The 21,772-nt window shown below is 47.7% G+C and overlaps 1 protein-coding gene across 1 annotated transcript in view; it reads left to right on the top strand.

Annotated features, from left to right (window-relative positions):
* Positions 1 to 21,772, top strand: part of LOC118215550 (doublecortin domain-containing protein 1-like) — a 130,539-nt gene that overhangs the window by 94,855 nt on the left and 13,912 nt on the right. Inside the window, exons 20-24 of the mRNA XM_035396445.1 lie at positions 13,711 to 13,834; positions 15,832 to 16,013; positions 18,133 to 18,252; positions 19,392 to 19,491; positions 21,426 to 21,561. Coding sequence (XP_035252336.1) covers positions 13,711 to 13,834; positions 15,832 to 16,013; positions 18,133 to 18,252; positions 19,392 to 19,491; positions 21,426 to 21,561 — 662 coding nt within the window. The remainder of the gene's footprint in view (positions 1 to 13,710; positions 13,835 to 15,831; positions 16,014 to 18,132; positions 18,253 to 19,391; positions 19,492 to 21,425; positions 21,562 to 21,772) is intronic.

Here is a 21,772-nt window from a genome sequence, read left to right as displayed (position 1 = left end):
ACTTTTTTTGAGATGAAAGGTAGCATTGAAATGGGTCTTAAGTAGGAACATAAATCATAAATGTCATAAATGAGCCGTTTACCATTGGGACTATATTACAACCATTGTTGCGAATACATATTTTAAGAGCTTTGCAGGGACGATATCTAAGGGGCCGCATTAATGTTTTATCTGAGATACGATCTCCTGGAGATCATCTGTTGGAATTGGCTCAGAAGAGTCACATCAAAATTCTGACCGGTCACACCAATAGGAAGTACAGATAGAATTATGTTCCCTCTGATATTTAACATTTTATTCACAAAGGCGGATGAAAAATTCTTACATTGCTCAAAGGAAGAGTCAGTAATTTTTTTTGGAGAGAGATTCATTGAACTATAGTTTGAAATAAAAATACCTGTCAATTTGCGGATATCAGATTGGAATTTTATTTTTTAATTAAACACATTGGGAGTTCTATTAGCCAGTAGGGTAAAGCTATCAACCACTACTGCTTGATGTTTTCAACGATCGATTAATACAGGCTTGAACCTACGTACAGACCATGCCTGTACAAGAACAGGCGGCATCAGGCACTGAATTAAACACTGTAAGATGTTTAGAGCTTATGGTTGCTTGTTCAACTGTCTAGCTTGAAAACTGAAGTGGGAGTTAAGTCCAGAAGGAAATGGAATAAAAGGGTTCTGTAGAACAGTAGTGTTGCATGCTGGGTGATACCTCAGGGAGGGAAAGAAGTGCTGGACACAGGGAGCTTGGCAATCCCAGTTTTCACCGGTGTTTTATTTGCCGATAAAGAGTTTTTTTAAAGAAAAAAATTACCAAATATCCTCGCCTTCCCTCCCTCATGGGTTCTGGGCAAAAACAATAAACTAAACCAAAGACAAAAGAAGCCAAACACAACGAATACATTTTCTGCTCGTTCCCAATCTCAGTTTACTCACTGTGGCAGGAAGCACACCTTTAAGCCCTGGGCTGATTCGCTAACACAAACCAGGCGTGTGTCCACTCAACGAGTAGGCGTGGCTCCAGACCTCCACTGGCACCCAATGCCTTTAGCAGGCAAAGTAATAAACATGTGAAACCTACCAAATTGACATTACGCATTGTAGAATATTTTCTGAAACTGTTCTGGGTATTCAATTGTTCATAATATTAAAAGATGTTAAAATGGGTAGTGCTGGCATAATTTTACAATTATGCCTTCATCCATCTAAACCTGGGGGCTTCAGTCTTATTGGAAAGGGGCTGGTGTGGGTGCAGGTTTTTTGTTTTAGCACAGTACTACACCTGATTCAATTTATTAACTAATGGTCTTCAATCAAGACCTTGATACATAGAATCAGGTGTTTCAGTGCTGGGCTAAAACAAAAACGTGCACCAGCCTTTTTATGGCAAGATTGGGCACCCTCTACTTTATACAAGTAAAAACACAGGCATTCTATAGTGTTGAGGCTTTTAATTAATTAGATGAAATTTTTCAAATGAATATCTATTCAGTAATGGACAAAACAAACCAGAGAACATGTTATTGACATAACTTTGAGTGCAAATAGATGATGTTGCTTCCACTGTCAGTATTTTATGTCCATTTTGTGTTTTGTTTGGGGGAAAAAAATCCAGTACACAATGTAAACGGAATGTATGATAGTTACAGTGGTAGCACAGCCATAACGATAACGCGGAGCCTCTGTGATCTGAGCCTCTGTGATCATCGAAGCACGCACAGAGCAGGCCGTCGCACAGAAAGGCTGAATCCCTGGTGTAATTACCAACCGCCAGACCAGCTAAATTAGCGCCGGCGAAAGTCACTCCAGCGGCTCTGGGCAGTTTGTAATTAAGGAGACCGTTCGTGACTCCAGGGGGGGGGGGGCAACCCTCCGCGGCAACGCTCCATGGCAACATTCCGGGCCTCCTGTCCCCCCGGGGTCACCGACGGGGATCCCGCGGCCACCTCGCGGGCCTGCCTAATTACGCCCGGCCCCGCCTCGCCCCGGGCCGGCCCACGCCGGACCTCCATAGCCCCCGAGAGCAGAACGATGCTGGCGGAGCGAGCAGATATAGAGAACGAATAAAATAAAAAGCCAGCGTTCAGGTTAGCGGGGGCCACCGTAAGAACTCCGGAGTCGGGTGGAGAATGTCAGTCGTGAGCTCGGCGGACGGATGTCAACCGCCCGCCCCTTATCCCCCCCCCGCCACCCCCGCCACCCCCGCCGCCCCCGCCACCCCCGCCACCCCCGCCGCCACGTCCGCGTCCACGTGCGCACGGGCGAGATTGATCGGCAGGAGCCATTTTCTCCTTGAGTAGCGCAGGCAACAGGCCGCACATCCGCAAAGCGGGGGAGGTCATCTCGATTGGGGTGGGGGTGGGGTGGGGGGGTCTCGCCGGCACCCTCGCGCACGCTATTCCCGGCGGTGCGGCAGGGCGGAGGGGCGGCGGGCGAGCCCAGTGAAGCAAGCGCGCCATGCTCAGTGGCATTTCCCAAATACGGCCCAGCTGGGGGCTCGGCGCTGCGTGGCCTGAGTGGCACACTCCAAAGAGGGGGGGGGGGGTGGGCTAGTTCCTTCTTAAGGCTGGGGGGGGGGGGGGGTAGAGAAGATCCATCACCCAAGCGCCAAGCCCCTCTCTCTCGCTGAGTCACACGCACACACACGCACACGCACACACACACACACACACACGCGCGCTCCCCGTGCGCTCGACGTCGTTCGAGCCGAAATGGCCTCCGCGGCGGTGCGTCCGGCGCGCGTTTCCGTCACAGCGGTATGGCTCCACTCTGAATGCGCACGCGAGCACGGAGGCGCTTAATTCCTATCAGCCGCCCTTTCTCTTAAGCGATGTCACCGTCTCTCTCTAATGGTGTTTCTGTCACATCTCCGAAGGTAGCAAATGATGCTTATTGAACAGAGAGGTGGTGGGTGGAGGGGGGTACAATAATGGACTTTCTGGGAAAATATCGGAAAAATGATCTGCGGATGCCCGTAGGAGGAGAGTGGCACGTCAGACAGGCCCCGTGTCTCCTTAAGACAGGAGATCTGCAGCCGCTGTCTGGGACGGTGGTGTTCAAACTTAGACCCACCAAGACCCCCCTGTGTATGCACTTTGTGCCACGGCATTTGTGTTTTAACATAATTTAGTACTGTCACCCACTCCAGCGTAACGCAGGTTTGGCGCTGCCATTGTAAACAAATAGTTTAGCTCCATCGATCAGGCGACCACACTTTCAGCCGTTAGGACCCTGATGAATTCAGTGTAAAATGGAATCCCTACATTACATTACATTACAGGCATTTAGCAGACGCTCTTATCCAGAGCATTTTACATTGTATCCATTTATACAGCTGGATATATACACTGAAGCAATTTCGGTTAAGTACCTTGCTCAAGGGTACAACGGCAGTGTCCTTACCCAGGAATCGAACCTGCGACTTTTCGGTTACATGCCCAGTTCCTTACTCACTGTGCTACACTCCATCCTACAAAAATGTTACTTCGTTGCAAAGGAAACTTTAGCCATACGGCGCATTTACAGGAAATGAAGGCTGGAGTTGATCTGGCTGATTTAAAGTATTGGATCCGAATGTGGAATAGTTATTCTTCGCGGCGCACGTAGCTGTTTCTGGCATAATGTGACCTCAAGAGGGTAAATCATCCTTCAGTAGACATTAAGCGTCTAATTAAGAACAATTAAGAGCTAATTGCTATTCAGAGGTTGCAATTATGGTAGAAATGAAAACCAGCATACACAGTGGGTCTCCAGGATTGAGACTGAAAACCTCTCAGAGGAGAAAGTTTCTACCAGTACCCCACCTCTGTTAATGACTTGTACGTTCTCTTTATGCGAACAACAATCATATTTTTGATTTGTAAACAATTTATGACCCTCCATTCACCCCCCCTCCACATAACAATTTAAAGATATACAACATTCTTTGTCAGGATCGAACAAATATCTTTAAAAACTAGAGAAACTGCTTATTTAAATCTTGGATGACTTGGATGGTAGTTTTGTAATTCTGCTTGCATATTTCCCAGTGTGTTGCCCTCCCTGAGAATGGAAACCATACGTCTTAATACACAGATGCACATGCTCAGTGTCCGATGTTATCAGTTTGCTTCATTACCAGAATTACCCCCCCCCCATTAAAAAAGGGAACAACATCCAGTCTAGATGGATGAGGTTCAACAGCTTCAGGACTCAGACTGTGGGAGCGTTCGGATGCTAATCTGAATCACTAAAGCGAGGATCCCTCCGCAGTCACTACCTTACTTATGCAAGCCGTGCCCATTGCCGCACTATTAAAAATAATGGGCCCGTCTCCTTAATTATTAGTGTTCATTAAGCTGTCCCTCAGAAATTTAATGCATTTGACATTCCTGTATGAAATAGTAATCAGGGCTCGAGCTGAAAGTTGTTTTGTATTTTATTTAATTTAGTTAAGAATATTTAATAGGCTCCAGTGAACAGGCAGCTGTACGAAGCGATCTGTTGCATTGTGGGAGGAAAAAAATGAGCTCAATCTCAGACGTTTAATTATTTACGATTTTTCTCATTATAATCGTAGAGTTTGTAATGCGGCTTTGTTTATTAAAACACAAAATGTATAGTCTATCTTAGCAGAGATAGTCATAATAACAGAGAATTAGAAACAACAAATGTTTTTTTTTTCAGGAAGTCATTAAGGTAATTTAAAAGTGAATCGTCAGAATTGTAATTCTGATGATATTTTAAGTAATTGGAAGATTTTACTGCGTAATTCAGTTTCTTTAATTTTTCATGTTCCATTTAAATTGTTTACCCACAAAACTGATTAAATTACAAAAAAAAAATCATCAAATAAAGTTAATAGCATTAACAAATGCTACCTCAGGACTGCCTGAAACACACATTTATCAATTTACCCCTGATGTTTTTTCATTCATCTTCAGCTTGTCGGTACATGAAAATTTCATTGAAAGTTGCAAATGTCATCTTAATTGTCCTTGCTCCAGTATTTTTTTTATTTTATTTTTTTGGAAGTGAGTTTGGGAAGGTTTAATTTGACCATGTTTTTTTGAAAAAAATAACTTTTCAGTGACATTTTTGTTTTGGGCGAACTGTAATTAAAGTGCCAGCGTTGTCTCCATTACTGCGGCACGAAGCTTTTAAGTGTTTAAATATTAAACGTTAGGTAAACAGCGGGAAGTGGTCTGCGCTCTGGCCCCTTGGTGATGCTGGCAGCCTCCTTTCAGAATCTCCATTTTGAGAGTAAACATCAGGTTTCCACCGTTTCCAAAATTTAGTCTGCAATACTGCACCGAAGGGCACTGTTCTGTAGCGCTGACACTCCAATCAATTATTGATTTTATCTGCAACACGTCACTTATAATATCGCAATATCGCATCACAATATTACAAGTATGCACTGTGATACTAATAATAGGTACTGGTTGCTCTACTTAATTCCCCCTTTCCTCCTTATTTTTACTTAAAAGAATATAGATGATGGTTATGATGATAACTAAAAGAAATGATGTAATTTTGTATTGTGTTTTTTCATATCCTCCTAAGAGCCGCCAATTAATTTCTCTAGTCGTTATCTGAAGAATCATATATTGTACTACGCTAAAACCTACACTGAAAGGGATATTCAGTAAAAATAAAATAAATATTTTAAAAAATATTTTCATTGTAATTTTGACTGTTTTTGCCATCCAAGTTGCTTGTATTTTATCAGCAAAAAACGAACTATGTTTTTCTGCTGGGTTGAAGGAGGATATGATGTCATCATTGTAATCCTCATCATTACTTCAGCGTAGTACTTCCAGGACTGCATGTTTTACGAGCAGCTGATCCTTTACCCTGCAAACGCATTAGAGTTGGAACTTCAGTACTGGCTTCTCATGTGACTCACCTCCTGGCAGACGTACATACGCTACCAAGCCAGTGAGCAAACGCAGGAATCTAGACGTCTAGAGGGATGGAAATCTAGGTTGACAGACATGCTGACATAAACGGGAAAGCATAACCCCAATATACCTCAAGTTTTACCCGGATATAGCCTGGCTATGTCCTAGTCAGCTAGAAAACCTTCACTTTTCAACCAAACGGAGCGGATTTTCATCTGAATGCCTAGAGAGTGTGGAAGAAAGTGCAGGAGAGTCCAGCCCTGGCCAGAGACCCTCCCAGAGTTTAGTAAGCACTGCCCCCGCCCTCTGGCACAATGACCCGGGTCTCTCATCTACCCAAAAGGTTTGGCCCCAGTGTGCTCGGTCCCATGAACCGACCAGAAAGTCCAGTGGTGGAAAGTCCGAGGGTCAGAATTTAAAAGTCCTGCCGAAAGTTTCTTCTACCTCTGAACTCAAAAGCTGATTCCACCCATTAGTTGTGCCTACTGGCTGAAGAATTATGCTAATTAGCAAATCCAGGTGATTGGAACAAAGTAACGGGGAGGACTTTGACTTTCTGAATGTGGATTTTTCCGTTTTCATTGGACTCTGCGTAAACTTTGCAAAACCGTGCAGCGAGCGTTTTGTGGCACGGATTGGACGGTTTCGGGTGTGTGTCTTTGTTCAGATCCTAACGTGCCGCCGTAGCAACCGCAGAAGCCGCCGTGGTTGTTCCTGCTTTCAGAACGGCGTCTTTGACGGGACAGATTCACCGGGGTCGTCCGGTCTCACCGTTTTGCCGTCACCAGCTTCATCGCCCCCCCCCCCCCTCCCCTTCCCCGGGCCCTCTTCGATTTGCTTTCTCAGCGGGAGCCCCTGGTTCCGGCCCGCCCCATTTCTCACGTCCTGTGACACTTTTTGGCGCGCCGCCGTCTGCTTCCCACCACGATTCCCCGGGGCGCCGTCCCCAAACGGCCGTCCCCGCCCCTCTCCGCCCGCGCCCTGCGTTCCTCTCGATTATTCACTCAGACTACGCGCCGCCTCAGGAGCGGCACGCCGGCGGTCCGCCGGGGCGTGTCTGGGACCCTGCTCTGTTTTGGACGGTGGCGGGACGCCCTCGCTTGTCACTCTAACATGTCGCCCCCCCCCCCCCCCCCCCCCCCCCCCCCCCCCCCCCCCCCGTCCTCCATACCTCCCCGGTGGGACAGGGCGGGGCGTGGCTGGACGGTCCAGACTCCTGCCCAGCGCCTCTGTTGTCTTGCTCTACTGATTAGGGACGTGGGGAGTGGGGTGGGGTGGGGTGGGGGGGGTCAGTGTTCCGGCACTTTCTACAGCAGTAAAACACAGGGTTTTGCCACCTCATATTTGCTCTGTCTAAGCACACACACACACGCACACACAAAAACACACACACACACACACATACACGCGTGCTTACCCTCGAGCACACGTGCGCGCGTGGGGCGGGGGGTGTGTGAAGGTGTGCGGTTTCGCTCTGGCACAGGGGCCCCGTTAGGACGGTGTGTTTCCTGTCAGGAGCGATCTGTTTCCTGTCAGGAGCGATCTGTTTCCTGTCAGGAGCGAGCTGTCGGGGATCCGTCCGTCTCCTCTCCCGTGTCCGTCGGAGCGGCGCGTGCGGGCCGCCTGACCCCAGGTGAAGGGATCCCCCGCCCCGTCGCATGCCGCTTGGGTCCGGGCCGCTACCTGCGCGGAGACGCCCGGGGGGCCTGGGGGGGTCCGGGGGGGCTTCAGGGGGGTCTGGGGGCGGGGGGGCGGGGGGGACCTGTCAGTGTCAGAGCCTCGTCTTTAATTAGCCTCATTGTAACAGAGATCCGGGGCCCTAACACACATGGGCAGAGAGAGGGGTGAGAGTGTGGGGAACTGCCCTGATGCGTGTGTGTGTGTGTGTGTGTGTGTGTGTGTATGTTTGTTTGTGTGTGTGTGTGTGTTTTTATGTGTGTGTATGTATGTTTGTTTGTGTGTGTGTGTGTGTGTGTCTGTGTGTATGTGTGTATCTTTGTGTGTATGTGCATGTGTGTGTATGTTTGTTTCTAAATACTTTATTACATTTCATTACAATTATTTGGCAGACGCTTTTATCCAATGTGATGTATAATAAGTGCAAACACGTGGCCTTTCCAAGTACGCATAATAAGTATCGTTACAGATTTTTGCGTTATGGTTTAGGTATGAGGTTGACAGTTTGTGGGTTGTGAAAGTGTGCTTCAGCAACACAATGTAGTTTAGTGTCTGCAGTTCAGGGTTGCTCCACTAGAGGGCTTGGCTACTTGCTGCAGCTTTCTGGCTTCCTCTGCCTTAACTGTGTTTCTTTTGCTAAAATGCAGGTAATCACAAAAATATTGTTAACCCAAAAATAATTTGTCTGGGAAATCTCTGAAAACACTGGAAAATGGAAACACTTTTAACACCAGTGCTTGATGTTTACGATCATAAACTACAAAGGCGTACAAGGCTTTTGGCCAGAAACGCTACGGTTAGCATGTTAGCATTGATGCTAACCGCATTAGCTGTTTGTCATGCAGTAATTATTTCTTGTGTAAAAATTCACATGCAGAAGCCTGTTCTGCGCTTCTGAATTATGGCTACAGGTCCCATACTGCATGCATAGCACAGGGAAGAACTGGCCTCCCCTTTCTGTTGAGAAGCATAGCTGTAGGGTGTGTGTGTGAGTGTGCCTGTGTGTGTGTGTGTGTGGGTTTGTGTTTGTGTGAATGAGTGTGCGTGTGTGCGTGCGTGCTTGTGTGTATGTGAGTGTGTGTGTGCATGTGTGTGTGTGTGAACGTGAGTGTGTGTGGGTTTGTGTTTGTGTGAATGAGTGTGCGTGCGTACATGTGTGTGTCTGTGTGTGTGTGTGTTTGAGAGTGTGTGTCTGTGTGTGTGTGTGTGTGTGTGTGTGTGTGAGTGTGTGGTCCCTTTCTCCACTGTGGCCAGTGCTCAATTTGTCTCTGATGATCCACATGATGCAGGTGAGACGGGAGAGAGATTAGAGGCCTCTTTTGCATAAAAGTTAATCACTGTGCTGAAAACATGGAGACGAGGGAGTGGGGAGGGGGGAGAGGAGCTTTCTCCCGTCTGTCTCTTCTGGGGGGGATGGGGGGGGGGGGCAGTGCAGTGCTCAGCGCCAATCATCCCAGCAGGGGGCTCCCCATGGAGTGCGGGTCCATGATTGCGTTTGTGTTGAACACAGGCTCATTTAAATGTCAGCTCGTCATAGGCCTGGAACACCCTGCGCATAAACAGCACAGAGAGGGGGAGAGGGAGAGAGAAAGAGGATGAAAGAGAGAGAGGGATGGAGAGAAATAGGAAGAGAAGGGGGAGAGAGGGAGAGAGAAAGAGGATGAAAGAGAGAGAGAGGGATGGAGAGAAATAGGAAGACAAGGGGGAGAGAGGGAGAGAGAAAGAGGATGAAAGAGAGAGAGAGGGATGGAGAAAAATAGGAAGAGAAGGGGGAGAGAGGGAGAGAGAAAGAGGATGAAAGAGAGAGAGGGATGGAGAGAAATTGGTAGGGAAGAAGGTGGGAGGGAGAGAGAAAGAGGATGAAAGAGAGAGAGGGATGGAGAGGAATGGGAAGGGAAAAGTGAATGAGAGAGGGAGAGAGAAAGGATGAAAGAGAGAGGGATAGAGAGAAATAGGAAGGGAAGAGGGAGATGAAGAGAGAGAGAGGAAAGAGAAAGGAAGAGAGTGGATGAAAGAATGAGGGATAGAGAAAAATTGGAAGGGTAGAAGGAGAGAGGGAGAGAGAGAAAGAGCATAAAATAGAGGGACAGAGAGAAATAGGAAGGGGAGAGGGGGAGAAGAAAAGAGAGAGAGAGAGAGAGAGAGAGAGAGAGAGAGAGAGAGAGAGAGAGAGAGATGTGATCCGATGAGCAGAAATTGCCTTTTAATTACTCAACTCTTCAGACTGTTCGTGATTGTGTTTTGGTCACACAACGGACGCCAGGGCTGTAATTTGAAAGCCATTTCGGGATGAAACGGGGAAGCGTTCTGCGGAGGGCGAGGGGACGGGGGGACCGTTCCATTATTTTAATGTTAAAGAGCGGTTAGGACATTCGGTTTTAAGTGCTGGTGCAGGCACCGGGAATTGTAAATTTTACATCTGTAAGAAATGTTGTGTCAGCACGCTAATCGCGTCTGCTGTATCAGATCACAACGATTTTGGAAACTGTGGAGTCCAAAAGTCTGAGGACGCTACCAATAACCGGTTGTTTTCACTACTTATCAGGGGCTAATGCAATTATGACACTCTGTTCTTATTCAAGAATGCATCGTTTTTTTTAAAAGTCTACACCCTCCCCAGACCGACAGAAAGCTAGCGCATTGACCAGGACTGTGTGATACACACGGGGAATTGGTATAACAACTAAACTGGGGAGAAAATGGGAGAAAAATGGCACAAAAAAAAAGAAAAGAAAAAAAAGGAATACATCATTTTCAATAATATAAGTCAAACAAGTGTGTAGGTGTTTATTGGTTGTACTTGGTGTCCACCTTTCGCATTGATAACTAGCTTCACTCTGCTTGGTATTTGAAACCACCAGCTTCATGTCAAAGATAATGTACTGGAACCCTGGTTCACAGTCCCCAATACACAATGTGGACCCCACACACACACACACACTCCTCAAACATACTACACACAATCACAGTCCCCAAAACACACTATGGACACATATAGACCCCACAACACACGATGGAACAGGCACACTGAGTCACCTAACCACACTATGGACACACACACTCACAGACCCTATAAAACACACTACACACACACACGTCCCCAGAACACACTATGAACACACACTCACAGACCTTAAAACAAACCACACACACACACACACATCCCCAAACCACACTATGGATACATACATTCACGGTCCCCAAAACACACAACAGCCACACAAAAACTCCCAGTCCTCAAAACACACTATGGATACACACACTCACAGTCCCCCAGCCAAAACACACTACAGACACACACTCACAGACCCCCAACCAAAACACAGTATGTACACACAGTTATTCTGAGACGAATACTGTAGTTTACACAAGGACTTGAAAACACATGAATACCTGTTAATAAGGACGGGTCAAGGCCATCATTTGTCCATTTCTCCCACAGTGCTATTTCCCATGACTATGACTAATATTTCCCAACTGAAAGTTCACATAGTCCATCGGGATGTTACTGCATTTTTTTTCCTTTTGTATTAATAACTTTATTAGTTCTGAGTAGACAGAGCCCTGTCTGTCTGTTCAAATTATGAGAGACTGATTCAATGTCAGAGATAATACTCTGAAAGGTTGCCATGGGTACACTCCTTAAAAACCTTAACACTGATTGTTCTGAAGTCCTTTTCAAATACGTATACTTTTGCGAAGAAGTTAGCATCTCCCCACTTGTTAATGAACTTATTAATCAAAGTGTTTAATTTAGGTCTAATAAAATGGGCAGTTTTGATCCTGGCTACTGATTGGCCGAGACTACGTTCTACAGTGTAAATTGTGACAGTGTAACAGTTCAAAAAGCCTGTTTGTAAATAGTATCGCTCAGTGCACTGTTACTGACAAATAATATTGCAAAATAAATATTGCACAATGAATTAGTAGTTTTTATGTGTTGTAGCTGTTTTATGAGAGCAATACAGCACTCGAGGCCGTGCTGTATCGTAAATGCACTCATAGCTGCTGGGAGTTGCCGCTGCTCCTCTTTGCGTCGTGCCTGTAACCGTGATTGTATTTACGATACAGCACTGACTCTCATGCCCTAGTACTAATTTCAAGTGTCTTCATGTGTTTGTGTTGTGTGTAAATTTTGTCAGCAGTGGGATTAGAACAGAGTGGAACGGTCACTTTATGAAGAAATACTGAATACTGTCCTGGTGCATAGGACTCTGTTCCCAGAGCTCTGGGCGGGGGGAAATGGCTCGATGGTTTTGGGGTGGTCACGGATCAGGAAAATTCCCCTGGCACTTTGACTGAGACCCGCAAACTCAGCTGTGAGCCTCTCGGCGTCACTGGGTCTCACGGATGCTTCCGGAAAAGAGGACAGAGATGCTACTGGGACGTGTCTTTCTTCTGTCAGAAAAGAGAGGCAGGGGTGTGTGTGTGTGTGTGTGTGTGCAGGGGTGGTGGCTGGACTGACCACGGAAGACAGGGAGGCGTGCTTTCTGTGGAACGCTGTCGCCACCTGGTGGAAAACACGAGCATCTGCGACACATTCACTCCTGAGTCTGTAATTCCCTCCTCGTCTCTAATTGGCCAGCAGACGGAAAGCGTGCCTCAGAGTGAGCACACCTCCTGCCCCGTCTTCAGCAGTCTCTCGCTCCGTGGCAGGGGCGTCAAACTCCAGTCCTAGAGGGCCGCAGTGCCTGCTGGTTTTTGATATGTTACAGCGCACTTGAGAAATTTAAGTCTAGGATATCCTAAATAGTCCACACACCTTGTTCACAAAGCCGGAACTGGCTGCTTATTGAAAGGAAGCTTTAGCTGCAGATGCTGCGGCCCTCCAGGACTGGATGTTTGGCGGCCCCTGCTCTGCGCCATGTGAGCCCCGGGGTCCCCATCTGCGCACCTTCTCCGCCTCACGTGACCCCAACATCGACGCACCGCTGTGGGGGGTTTCAGCACCAAGGAAATCGCACGCGCGCCACCGACCGGTGTTCAGTTCAAAATGTGTACTCGCCACGGTGATTTTAGTATGTCACTTTTAACTGCTTTCTTAAATAAGAGCCACTGTGCTCTCAAAAATACAAGTCATCCGATGAGTAGCACAAAAAGTATTGAATAAATTTGGATTGCGTACATTCACCCAGAATGGAAGGAAGGGAAAGGAAGGAAGTTGCAGATGCACACAGTGATAATATTATAAATAAAACAGAACATTCTACTTTATAGTTTGCACAGTTGGCCACACCTAAAGCAGTGATACCAAAGCAGGTATTTTCCCATTGACAGCTGAGTCAAAACACCTGACATCACTTATTGGGTGTGGCTCGCAGTGCTATCAGGCTGAGAAGCTTAACCCGCGGAGAGCGGTTTTTTTGCCCTCTGTTGTCTTACTCTTTGAGCGTCACTGTGTGAAGTGAGTCACTCACTGATGGCTGTGACTCACTCAGTGACTCACTCAATGATGCGTGTGACCCACTCAGTGATGGCTGTGACTCACTCAGTAATGGCTGTGACTCACTCAATGATGGCTGTGACTCACTCAGTGACTCACAGTGATGGCTGTGACTCACTCAGTGATGCCTGTGACTCACTCAGTGACTCACTCAGTGATGGCTGTGACTCACTCAGTGATGCTCGTGACCCACTCAGTGATGCCTGTGACTCACTCAGTGACCCACTCAGTGATGGCTGTGACTCACTCAATGATGGCTGTGACTCACTCAGTGACTCACACAGTGATGGCTGTGACTCACTCAGTGATGCCTGTGACTCACTCAGTGACTCACTCAGTGATGGCTGTGACTCACTCAGTGATGCTCGTGACCCACTCAGTGATGCCTGTGACTCACTCAGTGACCCACTCAGTGATGGCTGTGACTCACTCAGTGATGGCTGTAACTCACTCAGTGACTCACACAGTAATGGCTGTGACTCACTTAGTGATGCCTGTGACTCACTCAGTGACTCACACAGTGATGGCTGTGACTCACTTAGTGATGCCTGTGACTCACTCAGTGACTCACACAGTGATGGCTGTGAATCACTCAGTGACTCACACAGTGATGGCTGTGACTCGCTCAATGATGGCTGTGACTCACTCAGTGACTCACTTATTGATGGCTGTGTCTGTTAAACTCCTGCTCCTTCTTTAACAGGTGGGCTATCAGGCAGGAGGGGGTGGGGAGGTGCGGTCAGTGGAAACACTCCAAGGTGGAGAACCCGCTGTGGAACAAGCTGACCTACATGTGGCCCACACTGCCGGACGGGGAACTCAACCAGGTGACCACACCCTGAACGCACCCTAAACCCTCCCACTGGGTTACCCAGTCACTTCACTGCTTTACCTTTAAATGGGCATCATATTTCATTTTCTATAATTATGTAAAATGCAACTGAAGCCATCACCATGGGCTGCCAGCCATATAGGCTACTTACAATATGCTTAGGGGCTCTGATATTTTAATTATTTACTTGAAAAATATCAGAGAACGGGTTGTACTGATGTCCAACCCAATACTTTCCCAGGGTTTATACTGTATGGACAAGAACATTCGATATGCTAAATACTGATGGTCATTTTTATTCCTGATAATTATACGGAAAACGACCACGGTGCTTTCCTTCTGTCTTTCTGTGGAGACTCAGTTCTGCAACGTCTGTAAGTTTCATTAGAGCTGCACTGGTGGCAGAGTGATTGATTGACACACCTCAATGCATAGCATAGAGATCCCATCCAAATACTAGCTGAGCATGGCCATCTTCTGCCTTCAGAGAGGAGAAAGATCACTGTGTGCTTCAGCTGCTGAATGAAGCATTAATGTTGTTACAGCTGCAGTACTGTACTGGCCAGGTGAGATGAAGGTGTGAGGTGACAGATATGTGATTAGAATGTTCTCAACTGAACATTCTAATGCTGATGTCACATTCACTACTGGTAATATAAAGCGACTGAGTTCTAGAACACTGGATTATAATTCGGGGGAAAATAAACATTCTAAAAAACCTAGTCTTCAAAGGGTTAAGTACACATGCAGCCAATGCAAGCACATACGCAGAGCGTACCGCGTCTGTCACAACGGATCCGGTTTATTTACGCGACCGCGTCCTTCTACCGCCGCCGAACAGACGAGACGCGGGACCGCGGTCGGCCTAATGAGGAGAATCGTTCTTCTGTTCGCATCACGATGGCGGTGTTTACAAGATGCGGCGAATTAATGAAGATGTCCTACAGCTCGTCCCCGAAGCGTTTCTGGGCTCGAAGCAGGTGCTAAATTTAACGGAGTCGTCCAATAAACCGTTTCATTGATCCAGGAAATCTTCTGGAGTCGTCGCAATCTAATCATGTCGCAGATGATGGCTGTGCAGTCGGGCGTTAGCGTGTTGTCGTTGAGGGGACGCTCAGAATAGCAATGCTGCCAGTGGCACGTTTCATCTTTCACAAAAATATACAATAAATGCCATTAGTCTCAAGCCTTTGAATGCAATTTTACATATCATTATGTTAAGTACTATATTTTACTGTGGCTTTGAAAATGAAATGTGATTTTGTGGACTTAATTATTCATTTTGAAAACATTTTGCGTAAAAAGGAACACAGAAAACCAGAGAAGGAATGTGAGACTCCACAAGTAAAATTTTGAATAAAAAAATCAACCATTTTGAAATTTCACAGCATTGGTCAAATCCCCATTATGTGAGAAGTAAGTAAGTAAGTAACTTTCATTTCATATAGCACCTCTCACAGAGTCACAAAGTGCTTCACAATTAAAACTAATTAAAAGATTAAAATTGGCTGAGAACTGGCCCTTTGCAAATTCACAGGTCGCACTTAGAAAGTTTGATTAATAGGAAATGAAAAAGTGATTTTAACTTGACAATGGTGTCCACCCAGCTCTTTAGAATTGTTTTCAGTATTTTTTTTTTCCAGGAGTATAAAAAATAAAAATAAATAACACTATAATATTTGCATTCAAAAGAAGAGTTCCATTTTGACATTTATAATTAATTTACATCAATTGCGCACACTCCAATAAACAACAAATCCACTTTAACATGATACAATATTAGTGTAAGCGATAAATTAATGCATTTCGAATACTTATTGAAAATAAGGGGAAGGCCGTAGTCCAGTCTGGCATACGCGTAAAAACTGGGGGATAATGGATAAAAGGGATTTAAAATGGATTTAAAAAGCGTTTTTAAACGTTTTTTTTTTTTTCAAAAGAGAAGAAATGAAGTGTCGCAATCTAAGTTGCATTAATTTCCCTTGACCGCAGGACCTGGCCTGGCCTCTAGAGGGCGCGCTGGTTGCTTGTGCCCCGCCTCTGACTGACTCGAGCAGGAGGCCCCTGGACCGTGTGCCCATGCGACTGCGGGTGCTGAGGAACGGGCAGCAGGGCGGGGGCGCCCAGGCCGTGACCGTGACCGCGCCCGACACCGCCAACATGCTCAAAACACGGTGAGAGCCAATCACCTGACGTCTAAACACAGCGAGAGCCAATCACATGGCACCTAGACACAGCGAGAGCCAATCACATGGCACCTAGACACAGCGAGAGCCAATCACCTGACATCTGAACACGGTGAGAGCCAATCACCTGACATCTAAACACAGCAAGAGCCAATCACCTGACATCTAAACACGGTGAGAGCCAATCATCTGACGTCTAAACACAGCGAGAGCCAATCACATGGCACCTAGACACAGCGAGAGCCAATCACCTGACATCTGAACGCGGTGAGAGGGCGATTGTGTACAACGTGGCACCGATTGTTAAAGACGTCGCTCACTGCTTCTGGTTACCCACCTTAAAGGCCCAGACATGAATTTTTGTCCCCTGTAGTGGACATGAGTCTCTGGTCTGAATCTCAAGAACCATATGCTATGCTGAAACCTACACTACATTTGTAAAAGTAAAATCTATAATATTTTTGAAAACAATTTCACTGCAGCATGTTTTTGTCATCCAAGACAGTTATTGCATGTTATGTCAAAGGAAGAGAAATATTAGAACTTTTTTCTGCTGGTTCTCAGCACACCCGCCAAACGGGAGTAAGCATCACACATTGCTGCCGTAGCGGTCACTGTGTGCATCAGCATGCTCTGAACGCACACCATCTACACTGAATGGTTGAGCTCCTGGGTGCAGGCTTGTGACTGGAGGAACAAAGCTAATGTAGCGTGTGTCTGTACATATATTCACACCGTGCTATTCGCACACGCGATGCCACTGTCGGGACGAACTTCACACAAAGTTGGCGGTTAATAAACTTGATTGAGGTGAACCGTGCGAGTGAGTTAGAAGTAGCGTGTGAAGCATTCAATATAGCATCCATAGAGCTTGCTCATTAGTGTCACCTGCCCCCCTCCACACACACACACACACACACACACACACACACGCATAAACCTTTATCCCAGGGAAAATTCCGATCTCTCTCATTTAAATTAAGTCATTTCAGCAGGTTTCCTTCATCAGGCCAGCATTCTGTGCGTTGGAGCGATGAGTTGCGAATGTCCGTATCATCCATTGATCTATCGGGGGTAAAAAAAAAAAAGCTAACCCCCTCCGCACGCACACACACGCACACGCGCAGAATTAATCTCCCAGGTAAAGTCAAGCCTGAAATTGGAATTTTTGATGCATACATTTCATTTGTACTTTTGTAATTAACTCAATCTGCCGGGGCCCGCGCCGGGCCCAGCGCACACAGAGCCCCGCCCGCTCGCGGCTCGCAGATGAGCGGGCGCGGAGCCGCCGTTTCCGTCCCACCGCACCACCGGCTCGGGGGGACTGGCCGATCAGCGCATTCGCACCGCAGGGTCATTTTGGGGGAAGGCTAGCCTCAGACAGACTGCTGAACGGAAGATCGAGGAGAGAGCTGGACGCTGTGCCGCGCTACAGCTGATGACGGTTACTTTCGGAATCGATTTGAAATCGGACGTGTCACTTTTCGTAAACGCGTGCGCCCGCCTTAGCTGCTCTGCGAAAGGCCTCTCTGTTTAAGTCACTGTAAGAAGTTCTCCAGGTCCTTCTCCCCGCAAACCACACAAATCTGTCGTTTTTAGACGCGCTGAGGCTTTATTGTGTGCTCGATAACGAAACTCGGAAACACAAACAAAACGTGTGTGTTTGTGTTTGTGTGCGTGTGTACATGGGCGTGTGTGTGCGTGTAGGTGCACGCGTGTGTGTATCTGTGTTTGTGTGTTTGCGTGTGTATATGGGCGGACGTGGTGTGTGTTTGTGTGCGTGTGTACATGGGCGTGTGTGTTTGTGTGTACATGGGCGTGTGCGTGGGTGTGTGTTTGTGTGCATGTGTACATGGGCGTGTGTGTGTGTGTGTGTACATGGGCGTGTGCGTGTGTTTGTGTTTGTGTGCGTGTGTACATGGGCGTGTGCGTGGGTGTGTGTTTGTGTGCGTGTGTACATGGGCGTGTGTGTGCGTGTGTGTGTTTGTGTGCGTGTGTACAAGGGCATGTGTGTGTGTGTGTGTGTGTAACGGACAACAAACCCAAACAATGACCGGTGATGTTCGTTGTTTGTAAAAATACGCCGCCTGTCGTCGTGCGGTCCCAGGAGGAAGTCACAACCCCGCCCCCGCGGTCCCAGAGCGGAGACGGACCGGGGGAACACGGCACAGGACGACGACCGCGCCACAAAAATCCACAAGCTGCAGTTCCAGCAGTTTCTCGAGAGGTAAGGGTGCGTTAACCGGATTATCGCGCAGACCTCCCTTCAAAACAGTGTACCGCGAGGCCACAGGAACACCGCCGCAGGACGGAGTGTAGCACAGTGGGTAAGGAACTGAGCTTGTAACCAAAAGGTCGCAGGTTCGATTCCCGGGTAAGGACACTGCCGTTGTACCCTTAAGCAAGGTGCTTAACCGAAATTGCTTCAGTATATATCCAGCTGTATAAATGGATACAATGTAAAAATGATATGTAAAAAGTTGTGTAAGTCGCTCTGGATAAGAGTGTCTGCTAAATGCCTGTAATGTAATGTAATGTAACACCAGCGGACTGCTTTAGCACAGTCCCAATCACGCTACACGCTGTTTAACGGTGTCCTTTTCAAAACAGCCCTGCGCACTGCAGTTTCACCTCCCGTAGTCTTAAATAGGGTCCTGCTTTATTGCAGTTATTAAGACGTCACCTTGCGTACTTCCACCCCGTTATTAATACTCCTGTTATGGCTCTTTAATTTCTCACTTTGTCTGCCTTCGCTGCTGTTATTTTGTTCCTTCCACCCGTGTTTTTTTTTTAGATATTAATTAGTCTGTGACGAGGGCAGCAGTTGCTCAGAGGACCTCTTTTATGTTCCATTAAACAGCATTGCAGTTCCCGCACAGCCACCATATTTCTCCAGGTCATTACTGTGGGGACTGGGAGCAGCTTCTCTGAGGGAAATGGCCGCTCGGTCTGTGGGGTCGAATCGTTCTTTCTGCTCCAAAAGCAGGGCCAGACCTGTACAGCTTTGCCTTGGTCAAAAAAAAGAAAAAGAAAAAAAAAAAGGCAGGAAACAAATTGGCCAAGTCATCCTGTACCGACGTAGTGTGGTAGATAGCAAGGCCAGGTAGTGTGAGTGGTGCCAAAAATGTTCTTTTAAATTTCAATCCAAATCTATATTTCCACCTGATCCTAAAAAAATTGACTGTTAGTTTGATATGAAGTTTCCTTCATATCAAACTAACACACTTTCCACACACACCCCACCCCCATTGGTATGCCATTGGTCCTGTCAGCTCCCCACCCCATTCAACATTAAGCTTCCAGTTTTGGCAGGTTCTGAACCTGGCGACCCAATCGTAGGAGGCTAACGCATTCGCTGTCTCTCAGGTGCACAGGGGCCCTGGGCCTGCCCCGCGCGGCCCGGCGGCTGTTCGACCAAGACGGCCAGGAAGTCTCCCTCCTCACCGGCCTGCAGAGGGACCAGCTGGTAAGCATCTCTTCCAGACAAAAACCGCTAACCGCTAGCGATCGAAGGTCAACCAATCGAACCGACCGCACCACTTTCAAACGTGGGCTTCCAGTGGCTGCGCACACTCGATTTGAAAGGCACGCTAGTGCGCCGAGCCGCGAGTGGCACCGCCCGTTCCTGTCTCCAGACGACGGTTACGCCACGCCCTCTAAACAGAGCTCTCCGTTCAGCAGCCTCTCTCACGCTGGCCGCCCCCTTTGAGCTCCAGCCCTCTTCCCCCGACAGTGGAACAACGTTCCCCAGTCAGTCACGAAATCATGATTCACTGGCTCTATTCTGCGAACGTCTAAAAGCCCACCTCTTCAGACTACGCCTCAATGTTTATATTTAATAACATAAAAATCCCGTATCTCTTTTTCTCTTGCAGGTATTGAGGCATGCATGTTGACAGTGGGTCTTATGATTGTAACTCTATAGCAGCTTGTTCCCATATTAAATACACTTTTTAAGTTGTTTTGGCTAAAAATGTCTGCCGAATAAACTAAATTGTAAACTGTACATTTTTGACAAAAATGTCACATTGGGCCTAGTCTCAGAACCCGCACAGTCAGGCTTCAGCAGAGCTCAAGACACAGTCTCACTTTGGCGTCTGGGCACGGCACTTCCTGTCGCAACAGTCGTCATGTGACGGCCGAGGTGTTGCGCTGGTCCTCAAAGGGCAGCTCTCAGAAGTGCGGCGGTTTTCACACGCGCGTCCTGGTGCTACTGAACCATCTCCCCCGTGACTCATAGCTCCTGTTCAAACTGCCTTAGGCCTGCTCTGACAGAGCCGATATGATTGGTTAAAAAAAAAATACTGAGTAGGCCTCTGAAGACGTGAGAAAATGTCTCTCGCCTTATCGAGGTTACGCCGCGCAGCGACGGACACTTCCTGTTCTGCAGAAGAGCTGAGCAGCCTTTTGTCATTTGTCGTTATGTATTTGGAAGAGTGGGCCGGTTTATTGCTCTGAACTGGACTGCTTTTACAAGGCATATATTAGAGAATGGAGATGGTCTGCCATTATTCTAAACTGACATAATGACTGATTAATAATAATCTCCCTCAGGAGACATTTACCTCTTTTGCTGTATGACATGCAGCAGACACGTACCCCCAGGTATACACGTCATACGGGGAACAGTAGACTCATCCCTCCACCCTGTACCCCTCCCCCCAGGTATACGTATCATATGGGGAACAGTAGACTCACCCTGTACCTCTCCCCCCAGGTATACATGTCATGTGGGGAACAGTAGACTCACCCTGTACCCCTCCCCCCAGGTATACGTATCATATGGGGAACAGTAGACTCACCCTGTACCCCTCCCCCCAGGTATACGTGTCATATGGGGAACAGTAGACTCACCCTTCTCCCCTGTACCCCCCCCAGGTATACGTGTCATATGGGGAACAGTAGACTCACCCCTCCACCCTGTACCCCCCCAGGTATACGCGTCATATGGGGAACAGTAGACTGACCCCTCCACCCTGTACCCCTCCCCCCAGGTATACGTGTCATATGGGGAACAGTAGACTCACCCTTCTCCCCTGTACCCCCCCCAGGTATACGTGTCATATGGGGAACAGTAGACTCACCCCTCCACCCTGTACCCCCCCCAGGTATACGTGTCATATGGGGAACAGTAGACTGACCCCTCCACCCTGTACCCCTCCCCCCAGGTATACGTGTCATATGGGGAACAGTAGACTCACCCTTCTCCCCTGTACCCCCCCCCAGGTATACGTGTCATATGGGGAACAGTAGACTCACCCCTCCACCCTGTACCCCCCCCAGGTATACGCGTCATATGGGGAACAGTAGACTGACCCCTCCACCCTGTACCCCTCTCCCCAGGTATACGTGTCATATGGGGAACAGTAGACTCACCCTTCTCCCCTGTACCCCCCCCAGGTATACACGTCATGCGGGGAGCAGTGGGCGGACCCCCGGCTCCACCAGGCCGACAGGAAGAGGCGTGTCCTGCTGAGCGGCCTGGAACAGGACGCGGCTCTGGTGCGACACTACTGCGCCACGCGCCACCACCAGGGTGCGTCCCGGCCGACGCCCTCTCCGCATGCCTGCGACCTCTCAGCATCAGCATAGCGCTGACAAGAACGAAATGCCGCCACACACAAGCAAAAATAAAATGCTGGCTTTCATTGAATTTATTTAATACTGGCGAGACTGTGTTACTTTGGGTGCAGCGAACAGGTCAGCTGACTCTTAATCCATGTACAAACCCCCCTGTGTCATAGAGC

This window comes from Anguilla anguilla, chromosome 16, assembly GCF_013347855.1.
Source record: "Anguilla anguilla isolate fAngAng1 chromosome 16, fAngAng1.pri, whole genome shotgun sequence".
NCBI classification, from domain to species: Eukaryota; Metazoa; Chordata; class Actinopteri; order Anguilliformes; family Anguillidae; genus Anguilla; species Anguilla anguilla.
The sequence above is the reverse complement of the archived record's forward strand: the minus strand, read 5'-3'. Positions and strand labels throughout refer to the sequence as shown.